Source organism: Engystomops pustulosus, chromosome 1 (assembly GCF_040894005.1).
Source record: "Engystomops pustulosus chromosome 1, aEngPut4.maternal, whole genome shotgun sequence".
In the NCBI taxonomy this organism is placed as follows: Eukaryota; Metazoa; Chordata; class Amphibia; order Anura; family Leptodactylidae; genus Engystomops; species Engystomops pustulosus.
The window spans coordinates 9,606,984-9,628,120 of record NC_092411.1 but is presented as its reverse complement, the minus strand read 5'-3'; the positions used below and the strand labels follow the sequence as shown (position 1 = coordinate 9,628,120).

Below are 21,137 nucleotides of genomic sequence, written 5' to 3'. Positions count from 1 at the left end.
CCAGGGATATAACGAGCCATGCACCTGTGTGACATCACATGATCAGGGATATAACGAGCCGTGCACCTGTGTGACATCAGATGACCGGGGATATAATGAGCCACGCACCTGTGTGACATCAGATGACCGGGGATATAATGAGCCGTGCACCTGTGTGACATCACATGACCAGGGATATAACGAGCCGTGCACCTGTGTGACATCACATGACCAGGGATATAACGAGCCGTGCACCTGTGTGACATCACACGACCAGGGATATAACGAGCCGTGCACCTGAGTGACATCACATGACCAGGGATATAACGAGCCGTGCACCTGTGTGACATCACATGACCAGGGATGTAACGAGCCGTGCACCTGTGTAACATCACATGACCAGGGATGTAACGAGCCATGCACCTGTGTGACATCACATGACCAGGGATATAACGAGCCGTGCACCTGTGTGACATCACATGACCAGGGATGTAACGAGCCGTGCACCTGTGTGACATCACATGACCAGGGATATAACGAGCCGTGCACCTGTGTGACATCACATGACCAGGGATATAACGAGCCGTGCTCCTGTGTGACATCACATGACAAGGGATATAACGAGCCGTGCACCTGTGTGACATCACATGACCAGGGATGTAACGAGCCGTGCACCTGTGTAACATCACATGACCAAGGATGTAACGAGCCGTGCACCTGTGTGACATCACATGACCAGGGATATAACGAGCCGTGCACCTGTGTGACATCACATGATCAGGGATATAACGAGCCGTGCACCTATGTGACATCAGATGACCGGGGATATAATGAGCCACGCACCTGTGTGACATCAGATGACCGGGGATATAATGAGCCGTGCACCTGTGTGACATCACATGACCAGGGATATAACGAGCCGTGCACCTGTGTGACATCACATGATCAGGGATATAACGAGCCGTGCACCTGTGTGACATCACATGACCAGGGATATAACGAGCCGTGCACCTGTGTGACATCACATGACCAGGGATATAACGAGCCGTGCACCTGTGTGACATCACATGACCAGGGATGTAACGAGCCGTGCACCTGTGTAACATCACATGACCAGGGATGTAACGAGCCATGCACCTGTGTAACATCACATGACCAGGGATGTAACGAGCCGTGCACCTGTGTGACATCACATGACCAGGGATATAACGAGCCGTGCACCTGTGTGACATCACATGACCAGGGATATAACGAGCCGTGCACCTGTGTGACATCACATGACCAGGGATATAACGAGCCGTGCACCTGTGTGACATCACATGACCAGGGATATAACGAGCCGTGCACCGGTGTGACATCACATGATCAGGGACCATTTTTTATACACAGGAAGTAAACATAGAAGCTTCCTATATAATGACAGCATGCAGAGATCATCCACTAAATGATGAAACCCGGGTGTCACTTTGTTACATTTCTAGGAGGAATAACAGAGGAGCAGCAGAAGTCTAATAACACATGATCCGGAATTATTATTTCATGGAGTATACGAATATTTACTAATACCGATAAGTCGGGTAAGGTCAGGGGTCGCATTCAAATGCATTTTAATCTAAATCTACTTCAAGGCAAAGTCCTGCCCTGACGTCTCCTGAGAGTCCAGCGCCACATTCACCGCAGCGGCGCCGGCAGGGAGGCTCTAATCAACGAGAGGTTAATATAATTACTGAATTTCACAGTTCACTAGGAACAAAGACCAGAACGTCAGGACTTTCCGTTATTACCCCGGAGAACTGGACGCGCTGCTTCCCGGAGAACACAATCCCATTAAATGGAGAAAAAATATCATTGGCTGCACATGCGGCGCATGTATCATATGTCCGGCATCCCTAAATAGGTGTGCAATCACACTTTTGTGTGTGTTGTTAGTAGCAGCAGGACTGTGAAAAGTGTAAAATATTGCACTGGGCGTGTTTCCTCACACTGCTGTTCCTTTAACTCTCTGCAACCAGTGTCAGGTTTTGTGTCCGTAGAGATGTATAATCATAACTTTGTGTATGTCTTAGTAGTGGCAAGACTAAAATGTGCATTTGTTTCCCCAGATCGTTCACTGGTGGTGTGTCCTCACACTGCTGTGCTCTGGGCTCTAAGCATCCAGTGCTAGGTATTTTCCCTAGATAGATGTGTTATCCCACTTTTGTGTATATTGTTAGTAGCAGCAGGACTGTGAAATGTTTATTTCTATTGCAGGATTGTAACCAATGCACTGGGGTGTGCCCTCACACTGCTGTGCATTTAGCTCTCTGTTAGGTTTTGTCTCTGTAGAGATGTATAATCATAACTTTGTGCATGTTGTTAGTAGCAGCAGGACTGTGATATATGGATTTATTTTTCAAGATTGTAACTTGGGCTGTATCCTCTGCATTGAGTTCCTCATTGAGTGACTTCTATAGAATTAGAGCGTTCATTCTAGAGATGAGGGGCTTGAACAGTAGTTTATTCCAGAGAGCTAAGAGCACAGCAGTGTGAGGACGCACCCCAGCTCAGTGCACACTGCTGCTACACAAATCTATGATTCCACAGATCTCCAGGGACAATACCTGACACTGTCTTCGCTTTTGTAACGTCAAAACAGTTGACAGAATCCCATAAAAGCGGCATGGTGGCTCAGTGGTTAGCACTACAGCCTTGCAGCATGGTGGCTCAGTGGGTAGCACTTCTGCCTTGCAGCGCTGGGGTCCTGGGTTCTAATCCCACCCAGGTCAACACCTGCAAAGAGTTTGTATGTTGTCTCCATGTTTGCATGGGTTTCCTCTGGGTCCTCCGGTTTCCTCCCACACTCCAAAACATACTAGTAGGTTGATTAGATTGTGAGCCCCATGGGGACAGGGACTGATTTGACAAGCTCTGTGCAGCGCTGCGTAATCTGTGTGCGCTATATAAATAAAGGGATTATTATTATTAAGAAACTGGTTCCCAGGGATAGGGCCAAAAATGAACATTCCCTAGGTTTACATTCATAAACCACCATGAAATACTGCAGACACAATACTTTGCACTGATCCTCCAGTCAATGCTTCTGATTTTGTTCTCTATAAGAAATGGATTGTTTTTCTATATTTCTGTGCTTTCCTTTATCATTTATTAATCGTGGGCTTTATATTACTCTCATCTCATGAATACTTGGAGGAGATGCCGTTCTTTCCTTGTCCGATGGGTGTAGTGGTAGCAATAAGTGAATCTCTTTGTTATCCGTCTCTGCAGGCAGATGTGAAGGCGGAGGAGACTTGGCTGCGATTCCTCACATTGATCTGGAGGAGGCGATGTGCCGGGGCGCCCTCCAGCATAGACCTGCACAAGACACTTCAATGACTTCTCTTCGGGTCGATGTTTGGCCTTTGGTCTACCGTCCCTGGACTATTCCTATGGACTATGTGCTATTCCAAGAATCATATTTAACTCAATCAGTTGCAGAGCAAAGACGCTGACTCCCTGCAATGTGAAAATAAAACTGTTCACATTACATCTGTAACATCCCCACTAGGGCTGACAGCAGGAGACAGGGAGCCCAGAATGGCTGGCTAAGCTGCAGGTGTCAAGGGAGGCCGAATTTCTGTTGTAGGCCTGATCTGCCATGATGGTAGCAGAAGGCTTCCAACAAAAGTAAAACAGCAGGCTGGCGATAGCTGCCTCCTTTTGAGGGCTAGCAGGACTGTAGATTGGCACCAGATGGGCACTACTGGCTTGCAGGAACTTGAGCGTGAAGAATCTGCTATGGAGCCAGATGGGCTCTGCTGCATCAACAGCACAGCACATACTCAGGGAAATCAGGAATCCAAAAGGACAGATTCAACTCAATAATGAGAATCCGGGCTCTAGACTGAGCCGACTCTCTGAGCATGACAGCCAATCATAATCATTGTAACCTGCATATACAGTACACATGGATTACTGTCTCTCACTGCTTCAGTCCGTCCTCATGGCGTCTCCCACTGTATCTTTCTTCCCATAGTTCATCCTTGCTGACAGGAAGAGGGGAGAGAACAGAATGAGTCATGGGGGAGATTTATCAGATGTCTTGGGGGCAGCTGGATCCCCTTTGGTACCCGAGTGACTGATGGAGTGCATCCTAGCACTTGTCTGGGTCATGGTGCTGGGTACCGGAGGAACGAGACTCCACCGCATTGAGCGGTATTTGGCTGGACTTGCAAGAAAAGAGGAAAAGGCCATGGATGAAGGATAGTTCTTTCTGGGGCACTCCCGAGGTAGGTGTAGGGATCCCTGGCCAAAATGGGGTGCCCTTTATGTTAGCAGCTTCATGTAGGGATCACTCAGAGAAAAGGGATGTCAACCATAAAACTCACTGTTCCTTTATTCCAGAACACGGCAATAACAGCAGGAAGCTGGTTGGCGGTTGCCGGTTGGATGGTGTTCGGCAGAGGTTGCTCACAGCCTGGTATAGGGAGCTTCAGGCTGGAGGGATGAATGGCTGCTTCAGCAGCAGCGTTCAGAGGCAGGCCCTGGTATTGCTCGGGGTCCTGCAGCAACAGCCCTTGTCTGCAGGCCTGTGCTGAGATGTGTGCTACTCCTCAGCACTCCAGAAAGAGACCGCAAATTTCCACCCCAAGAGACTTTATAAACTTCCTTTAGGAGTGTCCAGCTCAGGTTATCCAACCAGCACCTTTAACATTCCTTCTAAGTCAGATATTTATTAGCTGCATTACCATTTATAGACACTTGATGTCTCACAGAGGCGATCAAGCTCAAAGATTCATATAACAACTATGGGGAGTTAAGTTTCGCAAAACACACTGCTTTGGCAGGGGTGTTGCATCTGGGGTAAAACTGTTCTAGTTGCTCATTGAAACCAATCCGTGTTCAGCTTTAATTATAAACAGCTGTGAGAAAATAAATGCTGAGCTCTGATTGGTTGCTTGTGGGCAACTAGACCAGTTCTGATAAATCTCTCCCATTATCTCCTTCTACATCTCCTTCTATTCAGCTGAGCTCAGAGATGTAAACAAAGAATCACAGAGAGTCTGCACACAGCGCAAAAGGAAGTATCAAGGCTGAATCACTTGATAAACATTCAGGGATTATTACTCAGGCAGAAAAGACACATGGGGAACTCGAATGTATAACTGTGGCCAACCCCTTTAAGGTTCTTCATTGAGGACTGACCTGGACTATTCACATAAACTCTACTCATTGTGGACAAGGAGAAACATAATTTGCTGATACATTGGAGACAGTAGGCAAGTGTTCTAAAACATGATAAGTAACATAACCAATGGGGTATTGGCAAATCTAATACACGATTTCTGGCATGACCAAAGAGAATCACTGACCATGGAGTCTTCTTTTCGGTTGTGCCACCATTGGTTCTGATCCGTGTTTCTCCGCCCATCTGATATCATTTAGTTTGCTGCCACCTGCTGGCAAATACAACATTCAATACCTTAAAGGGCCTCGCCAAATATTTTTTTTTTGACTAATGATATTGATTATTAAAAATACTATTTATATTGCTGACTGATCCACAGACACCCCCTATAAATATGGGCGCGACCTTCTGGTCCCTCCACGCATATCATGTCTCTGTCCGTGTTTCCTTACGAAGATGCAGTAATCGAGACGCATCTTACGAGGCTCAAGCAGAGATGAAGCGATTAGTAAGGATTCTTTGATGAATGTTGTCTCCCCTCTTATGACTGAGTGGTAATTACCTGTGTAATTAATGAGAAGAACCTGCATGGACGACGCGCGGCTGTGACCTTGAGTGTAATTAGCGATATTCAGCGGAGAGTTCCAGTAATCTGTATAGTGACAGCGTCATCCAGCGCCGTGTTCATCAGATATAAGAGTAACAGACTGGAAACGCGTCTGCAGACACCGGGGATATGTCTCTATGAAGCGCAGCGCCCCCTGTCTGCAGGAGGCAGAATACCAGAATATATAGATAACACTGACCCATCATTACATCACTACTGACAATAGATGATGTCACAGCTTATCTCCTCCCCCCTCCCTGTACAATGTCCTCTATATAGATAACACTCACCCATCATTACATCACTACTGACAATATATGATGTCACAGCTTATCCCCTCCCCCTCACTGTACAATGACCTCTATATAGATAACACTGACCCATCATTACATCACTACTGACAATAGATGATGTCACAGCTTATCTCCTCCCCCTCCCTGTACAATGACCTCTATATAGATAACACTGACCCATCATTACATCACTACTGACAATAGATGATGTCACAGCTTATCTCCTCCCCCTCCTGTACAATGACCTCTATATAGATAACACTGACCCATCATTACATCACTACTGACAATAGATGATGTCACAGCTTATCTCCTCCCCCTCCCTGTACAATGACCTCTATATAGATAACACTGACCCATCATTACATCACTACTGACAATAGATGATGTCACAGCTTATCCCCTCCCCCTCCCTGTACAATGATATCTATATAGATAACACTGACCCATCATTACATCACTACTGACAATAGATGTCACAGCTTATCTCCTCCCCCCTCCATGTACAATGACCTCTATATAGATAACACTGACCCATCATTACATCACTACTGACAATAGATGATGTCACAGCTTATCCCCTCCTCCTCCCTGTACAATGATATCTATATAGATAACACTGACCCATCATTACATCACTACTGACAATAGATGATGTCACAGCTTATCCCCTCCTCCTCCCTGTACAATGACCTCTATATAGATAATACTGACCCATCATTACATCACTACTGACAATAGATGGTGTCACAGCTTATCCTCTCCCCCTCTCTGTACAATGACTTCTATATAGATAATACTGACCCATCATTACATCACTACTGACAATAGATGATGTCACAGCTTATCTCCTCCCCCTCCCTGTACAATGACCTCTATATAGATAACACTGACCCATCATTACATCACTACTGACAATAGATGATGTCACAGTTTATCTCCTCCCTCTCCCTGTACAATGACCTTTATATAGATAACACTGACCCATCATTACATCACTACTGACAATAGATGATGTCACAGCTTATCTCCTCCTCCTCCCTGTACAATGACCTCTATATAGATAACACTGACCCATCATTACATCACTTCTGACAATAGATGATGTCATAGCTTATCTCCTCCTCATCCCTGTACAATGATCTCTATATAGATAATACTGACCCATCATTACATCACTACTGACAATAGATGATGTCACAGCTTATCTCCTCCTCCTCCCTGTACAATGACCTCTATATAGATAATACTGACCCATCATTACATCACTACTGACAATAGATGATGTCACAGCTTATCTCCTCCTCCTCACTGTACAGTGACCTCTATATAGATAACACTGACCCATCATTACATCACTACTGACAATAGATGATGTCACAGCTTATCTCCTCCTCCTCCCTGTACAATGACCTCTATATAGATAACACTGACCCATCATTACATCACTACTGACAATAGATGATGTCACAGCTTATATCCTCCTTCTCCCTGTACAATGACCTCTATATAGATAACACTGACCACTCATTACATCACTAATGACAATAGATGATGTCACAGCTTATCTCCTCCCCCTCCCTGTACAATGACCTCTATATAGATAACACTGACCCATCATTACATCACTACTGACAATAGATGATGTCACAGCTTATCTCCTCCCCCCTCCCTGTACAATGACCTCTATATAGATACCACTGACCCATCATTACATCACTACTGACAATAGATGATGTCACAGCTTATCTCCTCCCCCTCCCTGTACAATGACCTCTATATAGATAACACTGACCTATCATTACAGCACTACTGACAATTGATGATGTCACAGCTTATCTCCTCCCCCTCCCTGTACAATGACCTATATATAGATAACACTGACCCATCATTACATCACTACTGACAATAGATGATGTCACAGCTTATCTCCTCCCCCTCCTGTACAATGACCTCTATATAGATAACACTGACCCATCATTACATCACTACTGACAATAGATGATGTCACAGCTTATCTCCTCCTCCTCCCTGTACAATGACCTCTATATAGATAACACTGACCCATCATTACATCACTACTGACAATAGATGATGTCACAGCTTATCTCCTCCCTCTCCCTGTACAATGACCTCTATATAGATAACACTGACCTATCATTACACCACTACTGACAATAGATGATGTCACAGCTTATCTCCTCCCCCTCCTGTACAATGACCTCTATATAGATAACACTGACCCATCATTACATCACTACTGACAATAGATGATGTCACAGCTTATCTCCTCCCCCTCCTGTACAATGACCTCTATATAGATAACACCAGTGACCCCTTAAAAATGAATCCCCAAAATGTCTTATTGTGGTAGGTCCATTCGCTGGGATCGCTGTTGATTATAGAACATGATACTGCCCTCCTGAGCTATTCTTTACAGGACACAAATTTCAGCTGTGCCCCAGGTTCCAATAAAAACTAAAAAATTGAGAATGCCACCAGTGTCATCCATTATATGTCTGATTGTACAAAGCCGCATTCATGGTGTGAACAGAGACTTAAAGGGAACCCGTCACCACTATTTTCACAAATACAGGTAGTGGCAGGTTCCCATAGAGCTCTAATAACTATCTGACACCCTGCTTTTAGCTAAAAATTGTTCCCCTCAGATCCCCATAAAATCAGAGTTATAATCTTGCCTGGTATCTATGCAGCTTTGGAGCTAGTCCACGGGGGCGTGGCCTAATGTCATGTGACCAGGGTGACATCATCAAAGGTCCTTGAGCTACTTAATATGAAAACTATACCCCATGTACATATCTGACCACATAAAACCATCACAGCAGCCTCCATGGACTTCTACTCCTCTCCATGCAGGCTGCTGTGATTTCATGTGATAAAATATGCTGTGATTTCATGACATATATGCTTAGTGTACAGCTCCTAATGCTACAAAAGCTATAGGACCTGCGATGATGTCACCCTGGTCACATGACATTATAGCGGCATACAGAGATAGGGATGGGGAGGAGCTGCTGGATTCAGCCCGAGGAGGCCACGCCCACCTGGACTACATGTAGCCATGCTTAGTTACCAGATAAAACTATAAAGTTGAATATATGGGAATCTCAGGGGCATAATTTTTAGCTACAAGCAGGGTGTCAGATAGTTATTAGAGCTCTATAGGAACCTGTCACTAGCTGTATTTGTGAAAATAGTGGTGACGGGTTCCCTTTAAAGACTTGTAGGAGATAGCGATGTTGTATTGAGTGAGATCTGTTCTCTCTTGCCCTCTGCTGCCATCTTATGGACGAATAAGATATGGCGCAATCAGCTTCAAGTTTTTGTATAAAGATTTAATTTTTTTTTTTTAGAATGTAATACTGCAACACACTGGGGGTATGCAGATCTGTACAGATCCCTGGGAAGATCCCATTCCTGTAACCTGCACATTATAGGACTGCAGAGATTATTCTCATATGGATTTCCTCTCCGGTGCTTTATTACGCTGCCGTTTCATCCATTACAGATTCTCTTTAATATTTCGGATTTTAGTGGATTTGAGAAAAAAAATTGCAAATAGCAAATTCCATAAACAGAGGAAAATAGGGCAATCTGAGAAAACTGGGGTAAAGGAAAGTACATTATAGGTCGGTGTTCACACTGTAGTCGTTCCTCTCGGATGTCATTGGGATCTCTGATTATAATTCTCGTATGTGGACTCCTGGGTGTTCCTGCAGGACAAGGAGAGCAGTAACATTATATCTCATCATTATATGACTTGTATTCAGCAGTTTTCCCCTCTGCAGTCTCTAATATCTATATAGATAACACTGACCCATCATTACATCACTACTGACAATAGATGATGTCACAGCTTATCTCCTCCCCCTCCCTGTACAATGACCTCTATATAGATAACACTGACCCATCATTACATCACTACTGACAATAGATGATGTCACAGCTAATCTCCTCCCCCTCCCTGTACAATGACCTCTATATAGATAACACTGACCCATCATTACATCACTACTGACAATAGATGATGTCACAGCTTATCTCCCCCCCCCTCCCTGTACAATGACCTCTATATAGATAACACTGACCCATCATTACATCACTACTGACAATAGATGATGTCACAGCTTATCTCCTCCTCCTCCCTGTACAATGACCTCTATATAGATAACACTGACCCATCATTACATCACTACTGACAATAGATGATGTCACAGCTTATCTCCTCCCCCCTGTACAATGACCTCTATATAGATAACACTGACCCATCATTACATCATTACTGACAATAGATGATGTCACAGCTTATCTCCTCCTTCTCCCTGTACAATGACCTCTATATAGATACCACTGACCCATCATTACATCACTACTGACAATAGATGATGTCACAGCTTATCTCCTCCCCCTCCCTGTACAATGACCTCTATATAGATAACACTGACCTATCATTACACCACTACTGACAATAGATGATGTCACAGCTTATCTCCTCCCCCTCCTGTACAATGACCTCTATATAGATAACACTGACCCATCATTACATCACTACTGACAATAGATGATGTCACAGCTTATCTCCTCCCCCTCCCTGTACAATGACCTCTATATAGATAACACTGACCCATCATTACATCACTACTGACAATAGATGATGTCACAGCTTATCTCCTCCCCCTGTACAATGACCTCTATATAGATAACACCAGTGACCCCTTAAAAATGAATCCCCAAAATGTCTTATTGTGGTAGGTCCATTCGCTGGGATCGCTGTTGATTACAGAACATGATACTGCCCTCCTGAGCTATTCTTTACAGGACACAAATTTCAGCTGTGCCCCAGGTTCCAATAAAAACTAAAAAATTCAGAATGCCACCAGTGTCATCCATTATATGTCTGATTGTACAAAGCCGCATTCATGGTGTGAACAGAGACTTAAAGACTTGTAGGAGATAGCGATGTTGTATTGAGTGAGATCTGTTCTCTCTTGCCCTCTGCTGCCATCTTATGGACGAATAAGATATGGCGCAATCAGCTTCAAGTTTTTGTATAAAGATTTAATTTTTTTTTTTTAGAATGTAATACTGCAACACACTGGGGGTATGCAGATCTGTACAGATCCCTGGGAAGATCCCATTCCTGTAACCTGCACATTATAGGACTGCAGAGATTATTCTCATATGGATTTCCTCTCCGGTGCTTTATTACGCTGCCGTTTCATCCATTACAGATTCTCTTTAATATTTCGGATTTTAGTGGATTTAAGAAAAAAAATTGCAAATAGCAAATTCCATAAACAGAGGAAAATAGGGCAATCTGAGAAAACTGGGGTAAAGGAAAGTACATTATAGGTCGGTGTTCACACTGTAGTCGTTCCTCTCGGATGTCATTGGGATCTCTGATTATAATTCTCGTATGTGGACTCCTGGGTGTTCCTGCAGGACAAGGAGAGCAGTAACATTATATCTCATCATTATATGACTTGTATTCAGCAGTTTTCCCCTCTGCAGCCTCTAATTCTTAGTTGTCTCAGTGCTGGAGGCTGGAGAACATCTGCTATGAGGTCTCCCATATACAGCAGACAGAGAAGAATCCACTATATAACAGTCTCCAAATCTTCACCGGGATGGACAGTGTAGGATCAGAACTCTATACTCATAATACACACCTCAGCTGCTGCAGAACATCATAATACACACCTCATCTGCTGCAGCGCACCATCATACACACCTCAGCTGCTGCAGACCATCATAATACACACCTCAGCTGCTGCAGGACCTCATAATACACACCTCAGCTGCTGCAGAACATCATAATACACACCTCATCTGCTGCACAACCTCATAATACACACCTCATCTGCTGCACAACCTCATAATACACAACTCATCTGCTGCAGAACCTCATAATACACACCTCATCTGCTGCAGAACACAATAATACAAACCTCATCACCTGCAAAACAATATAATACACACCTCATCTGCTGCAAAACAATATAATACACAACTCATCTGCTGCAGAACCTCATGATACACACCTCAGCTGCTGCAGAACATCATAATACACACCTCAGCTGCTGCAGAACATCATGGAAGCCCAGATTCTGGATCTAAATGAGCAAGTTTCAAGGCTGCGGGCAATTGATAATATGGAACGAAGTTTGCTGCTCCTGGAGCACAAACTCTCTGGGGAAGATGGTTGTGGGGAGGGAAGTATGGAGGTGCAGAATGAGGGGGCAGCTAGTTGGGTAACATGTAGAAGGCGGGGTAGAGGGAAGAGTTGTAGAGAGTCTAGTCCTGATCTGGTGCACCCCAATAAGTTTGCCAGGCTGGTGGATGAGGGGGATATCAGCTCTGGGGTAGCTATCAGCTCTGGGGTAGCAATGAAAGACGTGGCCGCTAGCAACCAGGGGAATGTCTGCTCCAGTAAGAAGGGTAATGGGAGCACAGGCAAGGTCAGACAGGTGCTGGTAGTGGGAGATTCCATTATTAGGGGAACACACAGGGCAATCTGTCACAAAGACCGTGCATACCGAACAGTGTGTTGTTTGCCGGGTGCTCGGGTTCGGCATGTTGCGGATCGGGTTGACGGATTACTGGGAGGGGCTGGTGAGGAACCAGCGGTCATGGTCCACATTGGCACTAATGACAAAGTAACAGGTAGGTGGAAGGTCCTTAAAAATGATTTCAGAGATTTAGGCCATAAGTTCAGGGCAAGGACCTCAAAGGTAATTTTCTCCGAAATACTGCCTGTACCACGTGCCACACCAGAAAGGCAGCGGGAGATCAGGGAGGTAAATAAGTGGCTCAAAAGTTGGTGTAGGAAGGAGGGGTTTGGGTTCATGGAGAACTGGGATGACTTTTCTGTGGGCTACAGGCTCTACAGTAGGGATGGGCTGCACCTCAATGGGGAGGGGGCCGCTGTTTTAGGGGAAAAAATGGCTAGAAGGTTGGAGGAGTGTTTAAACTAGAGACCTGGGGGGAGGGCAATTACACTTGTGCAGGGCAAATAGACGGTGTACATAGAGAGCTGGGAAGGGTCATAGTCCATGGGGGAGGAAGGGGGGCTGGAATGAGATTGGGGAATAAGGACAAAAGGAATAGGGACAGGGAAAACCATATAAAGTGTATGTACACAAATGCCAGAAGCCTCACAAACAAAATGGAGGAACTGGAACTCTTGATGTTGGAACGGAAATATGATATAGTGGGTATCAGCGAGACATGGCTGGACAGTAGCTATGACTGGGCTGTTACTATAGATGGTTATAGTCTTTTTAGAAAGGATCGTATAAATAAAAAAGGGGGAGGGGTTTGTTTATATGTGAATTCTTGCCTCAAGCCCGTCCTGCGAGATGACATCAGTAACGCAAATGTGGAGTCCCTATGGGTGGAGATAAGAGGAGGGAAAAAGAATAATAAAATATTACTAGGGGTTTGTTATAAGGCTCCAAATATAATGGAGGCAGCAGAGGAAATGCTGATAAGTGAAATGGATGCGGCTTCAAAGCACAAGGAAGGACTCATCATGGGGGACTTCAATTACCCAGATATATACTGGGGGGCAGAAACCTGCAGGTCCTTCAAAGGTAGCAGGTTCTTGTCAACAACAAAAGACAATTACCTGTCGCAACTAGTCCTGGAGCCAACAAGAGGAGGGGCACTGCTGGACCTTATCCTTACCAACAGACCTGATAGGATATCAAAACTACAGGTTGGGGGGAACCTGGGGAATAGTGATCATAATATCATTGATTTTGTATTACGCTTTACTAAGAGCATTAGTGAAGGGGCAACCAACGCTCTAAACTTCAGGAGGGCAAATTTTCAGCAACTAAGGGAAGACCTTAAAGGCATAGACTGGGATAATGCTCTCAAGGACAAAAGCCCCCCCCAAAAATGGGACTTTTTCTCATATATTCTGAAAAAGTCCTGTGAGAAACACATACCTTATGGGAAAAAGCATAAAAGGAACAAGAAAAAGCCTATGTGGCTAACTAGTCTTGTAAGGAAAGCAATAAGCGAGAAAGATAAAGCGTTTAAGGTGCTAAAACGTGAAGGTAGCGATGAGGCATTACAGGATTATAGAGAGAAAAATAAATCCTGTAAAAAGCAGATAAAGGCCGCAAAAATAGAGACTGAGAGAAATATTGCCAGGGAGAGCAAAAATAATCCCAAATTATTTTTCAAGTATATAAATGATAAGAAACTAAAAACAGAGAGTGTGGGTCCCCTTAGAAATAACATGGGGGTCATGGTGGAAGGAGACGAGGAAAGGGCCAATCTACTGAATGTCGCCTTCTCAACTGTCTTTACCCAGGAAAATCCCCTGGTGGAAGACACAATGAGGAATAATGTAAATTCTTTTTATAATGTCAACAGTTTAACCCAGGAAGAGGTACGGCGCCGCCTCGCAACCACTAAGATAGATAAATCACCTGGGCCAGATGGCATACACCCCCGCGTTCTGCATGAATTATGTACGGTGACAGACAGACCGTTATTTTTAATATTTGAAGATTCACTGAGGACTGGTTATGTTCCACAGGAATGGCGCATAGCAAATGTGGTACCAATATACAAAAAAGGATCAAATAGCGATCCTGGAAACTACAGACCCGTGAGTCTAACTGCTGTGGTGGGGAAAATATTTGAGGGGTTTGTTAGAGATGCTATCCTGGAGTATCTCACTGTGCACAACCTTATAACCCAGCGTCAGCATGGGTTTATGAGAGATCGGTCCTGTCAGACTAATCTGATTGGTTTCTACGAGGAGGTAAGTTCAAGACTGGATCTGGGGGACGCTGTGGATGTTGTATATCTGGACTTCTCAAAGGCATTTGACACCGTGCCACATAAAAGGTTGGTATATAAAATGAGACTGCTGGGAATAGGAGAAAATCTGTGTATCTGGGTAAGTAATTGGCTTAGTGATAGAAAACAGAGGGTGGTCATTAACGGCACATTCTCAGATTGGGTTGATGTTACCAGTGGAGTGCCACAGGGGTCAGTATTGGGGCCACTTCTTTTTAATATTTTTATTAATGACCTTGTAGTGGGTTTACACAGTCAAGTTTCAATATTTGCAGATGATACTAAGCTGTGTAAAGTAATAAATACTGAGGTCGATAGTTTAGCATTACAGAGGGATTTGTGGAAGCTTGAGGGATGGGCAGAGAAATGGTTGATGAGGTTTAATGTAGATAAATGTAAAGTTATGCACTTGGGCCATGGAAACAAAAAGTATAATTATGTTCTAAACGGTCAATTACTTAGTAAAACTGAAGCTGAAAAGGACTTGGGGGTATTGGGGGATGGTAAACTTAATTTTAGTGACCAGAGCCAGGCGGCTGCTGCTAAAGCAAATAAAATAATGGGATGTATCAAGAGAGGAATAGATTCTCATGATAAAGACATAGTTTTGCCCTTATACAAATCCCTGGTCAGACCAAACATGGAATATTGTGTACAGTTTTGGGCACCAGTGTATAAAAAGGATATAATAGAGCTGGAACGGGTGCAGAGGAGAGCAACCAGGATTATTAGGGGAATGGGGGGATTAGAATACACTGACAGATTACAAAATTTGGGATTATTCAGTTTAGAAAAAAGACGACTGAGGGGAGACCTCATTACAATGTACAAATACCTGAACGGACAGTACAAGGATCTCTCCAAAGATCTTTTTATACCTAGGCCTGTGACCAGGACAAGTGGGCATCCTCTACGCCTAGAGGAGAGGAGGTTCTACCATCACCATAGACAGGGGACATCCTCTACACCTAGAAGAGAGGAGGTTCTACCATCACCATCGACAGGGGACATCCTCTACACCTAGAGGAGAGGCGATTCTACCATCACCATAGACAGGGGACATCCTCTACACCTAGAAGAGAGGAGGTTCTACCATCACCATCGACAGGGGACATCCTCTACACCTAGAGGAGAGGCGATTCTACCATCACCATAGACAGGGGGCATCCTCTACACCTAGAGGAGAGGCGATTCTACCATCACCATAGACAGGGGGCATCCTCTACACCTAGAGGAGAGGCGATTCTACCATCACCATAGACAGGGGGCATCCTCTACACCTAGAGGAGAGGAGGTTCTACCATCACCATAGGCGGGGGGCATCCTCTACACCTAGAGGAGAGGCGATTCTACCATCACCATAGGCGGGGGGCATCCTCTACACCTAGAGGAGAGGCGATTCTACCATCACCATAGACAGGGGGCATCCTCTACGCCTAGAGGAGAGGCGATTTTACCATCACCATAGACAGGGGGCATCCTCTACACCTAGAGGAGAGGCGATTCTACCATCACCATAGACAGGGGGCATCCTCTACACCTAGAGGAGAGGCGATTTTACCATCACCATAGACAAAGGTTCTTTACTGTAAGAGCAGTGAGACTGTGGAACTCTCTGCCGCAGGAGGTTGTTATGGCCGACTCTATGTACATGTTCAAGAGAGGCCTGGATGACTTTGTGGAGAGAAAAAATATCACGGGTTATGGGGATAAAACATTTATTTAATTCTTGAAGGTTGGACTTGATGGACTTGCGTCTCCTTCCAGCCTTATATACTATGATACTATGATACTATGATAATACACACCTCATCTGCTGCACAACCTCATAATACACACATCATCTGCTGCAGAACCTCATAATACATACCTCATCTGCTGCAGAACCTCATAATACACACCTCATCTGCTGTAGTGCACCATCATACACACCTCATCTGTTGCAGAACCTCATGATGCATACCTCATCTGCTGCAGAACCTCATAATACACACCTCATCTGCTGCAGAACACAATAATACAAACCTCATCACCTGCAAAACAATATAATACACACCTCATCTGCTGCAGAACCTCATGATACACACCTCATCTGCTGCAAAACAATATAATACACACCTCATCTGCTGCAGAACCTCATGATACACACCTCAGCTGCTGCAGAACCTCATGATATACACCTCATCTGCTGCAAAACACCATAATACACACCTCATCTGCTGCAGAACCTCATAATACAAACCTCATCACCTGAAGAACAGTATAAAACACACCTCATCTTCTACAGAACCTCATAAAACACACCTCATCTGCTGCAAAACAATATAATACACACCTCATCTGCTGCAAAACACCATAATACACACCTCATCTGCTGCAGAACCTCATAATACAAACCTCATCACCTGCAGAACAGTATAATACACACCTAATCTGCTACAGAACCTCATAATACAGACCTCATCTGCTGCAGAACCTCATGATACACACCTCATCTGCTGCAAAACACCATAATACACACCTCATCTGCTGCAGAACCGCATGATAAACACCTCATCTGCTGCAAAACACCATGATACACACCTCATCTGCTGCAGAACATCATTATACACACCTCATCTGTTGCAGAACACCATAAAAAACACCACTCATCTGCTGCAGAACCTCATAATACACACCTCATCTGCTGCAGAACCTCATAATACACACCTCATCTGCTGCAGAACCTCATAATACACACCTCATCGGCTGCAGAACTTCATAATACACACCTCATCTGCTGCAGAACATCATAATACAGACCTCATCTGCTGCAGAACCTCATAATACACACCTCATCTGCTGCAGAACTTCATAATACACACCTCATCTGCTGCAGAACTTCATAATACACACCTCATCTGCTGCAGAACCTCATAATACACACCTCATCTGCTGCAGAACCTCATAATACACACCTTAGCTGCTGCAGAACCTCATAATACACACCTCAGCTGCTGCAGAACACAATAATACAAACCTCATCACCTGCAGAACAATATAATACACACCTCATCTGCTGCAAAACAATATAATACACACCTCATCTGCTGCAGAACCTCATGATACACACCTCATCTGCTGCAAAACACCATAATACACACCTCATCTGCTGCAGAACCTCATGATACACACCTCATCTGATGCAAAACACCATAATACACACCTCATCTGCTGCAGAACCTCATGATAAACACCTCATCTGCTGCAAAACACCATAATACACACCTCATCTGCTGCAGAACACCATCATACACACCTCATCTGTTGCAGAACACCATAAAAAACACCACTCATCTGCTGCAGAACCTCATAATACACACCTCATCTGCTGCAGAACATCATAATACACACCTCATCTGCTGCAGAACATCATAATACACACCTCATCTGCTGCAGAACATCATAATACACACCTCATCTGCTGCAGAACATCATAATACACACCTCATCTGCTGCAGAACATAATACACACCTCAGCTACACCTGTACAGTAAGTACAGCAGCTACACTGACTATGTGGCTCCTATCATCATATCACTGTCTATTGTAGGTTACATCAGAATTTTACTAAGGGTGCGGTCAAACGTAACGCTAGTGCAGGGGGGCGGTCACACATAGCTCTAGCGCTGTGTTTACACGTGTGACGCCAGCGCAGGGGTCCGTGCCTTGTATTTGCAGTGAACGCATGCGATTGTTAAGCAATCCCATGTGTTTTACTGTGAATGGGCCGAGGCCGCGCATCACGTGTGACCGGACCCTTAAAAAGGTAAAAATATTCTACTTACCTGTTCGGGTCAGAGATAAACTGTGTATCATCTGCATGAAGAGAAATGAGAGCAGATCAGTATTTCCTAAATCTCTGTATCTAATGTGACCCCCTAACATCAGGGACAGCAGTAACATACAGCACACCCTCACCTCTGCTGTAATATCTGGTGACCCCTAACATCAGGAGCAGCAGTAACATACAGCGCACACTCACCTCTGCTGTAATAGCTGGTGACCCCTAACATCAGGGACAGCAGTAACATACAGCGCACACTCACCTCTGCTGTAATAACTGGTGACCACTAACATCAGGAACAGCAGTAACATACAGCGCACACTCACCTCTGCTGTAATATCTGGTGACCCCCTAACATCAGGAACAGCAGTAACATACAGCGCACACTCACCTCTGCTGTAATAGCTGGTGACCCCCTAACATCAGGGACAGCAGTAACATACAGTGCACACTCACCTCTGCTGTAATAGCTGGTGACCCCTAACATCAGGGACAGCAGTAACATACAGCACACACTCACCTCTGCTGTAATAGCTGGTGACCCTAACATCAGGGACAGCAGTAACATACAGCGCACACTCACCTCTGCTGTAATAGCTGGTGACCCCTAACATCAGGGACAGCAGTAACATACAGCGCACACTCACCTCTGCTGTAATAGCTGGTGACCCCTAACATCAGGAACAGCAGTAACATACAGCGCACACTCACCTCTGCTGTAATAGCTGGTGACCCCTAACATCAGGGACAGCAGTAACATACAGCGCACACTCACCTCTGCTGTAATAGCTGGTGACCCCCTAACATCAGGAACAGCAGTAACATACAGCGCACACTCACCTCTGCTGTAATAGCTGGTGACCCCCTAACATCAGGGACAGCAGTAACATACAGCGCACACTCACCTCTGCTGTAATAGCTGGTGACCCCTAACATCAGGGACAGCAGTAACATACAGCGCACACTCACCTCTGCTGTAATAGCTGGTGACCCCCTAACATCAGGAACAGCAGTAACATACAGCGCACACTCACCTCTGCTATAATATCTGGTGACCCCTAACATAAGGAACAGCAGTAACATACAGCGCACACTCATCTCTTCTGTAATAACTAGTGACCCCAAACATCAGGAACAGCAGTAACATACAGCGCACACACTCACCTCTGCTGTAATATATGGTGACCCCAAACATCAGGAGCGGCAGTAAGATACAGCGCACACTCACCTCTGCTGTAATAACTGGTGACCCCCTAACATCAGGGACAGCAGTAACATACAGCACACCCTCACCTCTGCTGTAATATCTGGTGACCCCTAACATCAGGAGCAGCAGTAACATACAGCGCACACTCACCTCTGCTGTAATAGCTGGTGACCCCTAACATCAGGGACAGCAGTAACATACAGCGCACACTCACCTCTGCTGTAATAACTGGTGACCACTAACATCAGGAACAGCAGTAACATACAGCGCACACTCACCTCTGCTGTAATATCTGGTGACCCCCTAACATCAGGAACAGCAGTAACATACAGCGCACACTCACCTCTGCTGTAATAGCTGGTGACCCCCTAACATCAGGGACAGCAGTAACATACAGTGCACACTCACCTCTGCTGTAATAGCTGGTGACCCCTAACATCAGGGACAGCAGTAACATACAGCACACACTCACCTCTGCTGTAATAGCTGGTGACCCTAACATCAGGGACAGCAGTAACATACAGCGCACACTCACCTCTGCTGTAATAGCTGGTGACCCCTAACATCAGGGACAGCAGTAACATACAGCGCACACTCACCTCTGCTGTAATAGCTGGTGACCCCTAACATCAGGAACAGCAGTAACATACAGCGCACACTCACCTCTGCTGTAATAGCTGGTGACCCCTAACATCAGGGACAGCAGTAACATACAGCGCACACTCACCTCTGCTGTAATAGCTGGTGACCCCCTAACATCAGGAACAGCAGTAACATACAGCGCACACTCACCTCTGCTGTAATAGCTGGTGACCCCCTAACATCAGGGACAGCAGTAACATACAGCGCACACTCACCTCTGCTGTAATAGCTGGTGACCCCTAACATCAGGGACAGCAGTAACATACAGCGCACACTCACCTCTGCTGTAATAGCTGGTGACCCCCTAACATCAGGAACAGCAGTAACATACAGCGCACACTCACCTCTGCTATAATATCTGGTGACCCCTAACATAAGGAACAGCAGTAACATACAGCGCACACTCATCTCTTCTGTAATAACTAGTGACCCCAAACATCAGGAACAGCAGTAACATACAGCGCACACACTCACCTCTGCTGTAATATATGGTGACCCCAAACATCAGGAGCGGCAGTAAGATACAGCGCACACTCACCTCTGCTGTAATAGCTGGTGACCCCAAACATCAGGAACAGCAG

The 21,137-nt window shown here is 45.0% G+C and overlaps 1 protein-coding gene and 1 long non-coding RNA gene across 3 annotated transcripts in view; one reads left to right on the top strand and one right to left on the bottom strand.

Annotated features, from left to right (window-relative positions):
• Positions 1-3,792, top strand: part of LOC140116324 (uncharacterized) — a 64,518-nt gene extending 60,726 nt beyond the window's left edge. The window contains exon 3 of the long non-coding RNA XR_011852741.1: positions 3,244-3,792. This is a non-coding gene — a long non-coding RNA (uncharacterized lncRNA). The remainder of the gene's footprint in view (positions 1-3,243) is intronic.
• Positions 3,793-9,444: 5,652 nt separating this feature from the next.
• SIGLEC15 (sialic acid binding Ig like lectin 15) overlaps positions 9,445-21,137 on the bottom strand; it is a 37,306-nt gene continuing 25,613 nt past the window's right edge. The window contains exons 4-6 of one of the 2 annotated variants that reach the window (XM_072156180.1): positions 18,709-18,739; positions 11,410-11,500; positions 9,445-9,777 (exon numbers count right to left, since the gene is read on the bottom strand). In XM_072156180.1, coding sequence (XP_072012281.1) covers positions 11,452-11,500; positions 18,709-18,739 — 80 coding nt within the window. In that variant the 3' untranslated portion in view covers positions 9,445-9,777; positions 11,410-11,451. Of the gene's footprint in view, positions 9,778-11,163; positions 11,501-18,708; positions 18,740-21,137 lie in introns of those variants that run through there. The other variant, XM_072156099.1, reaches the window with a different exon arrangement.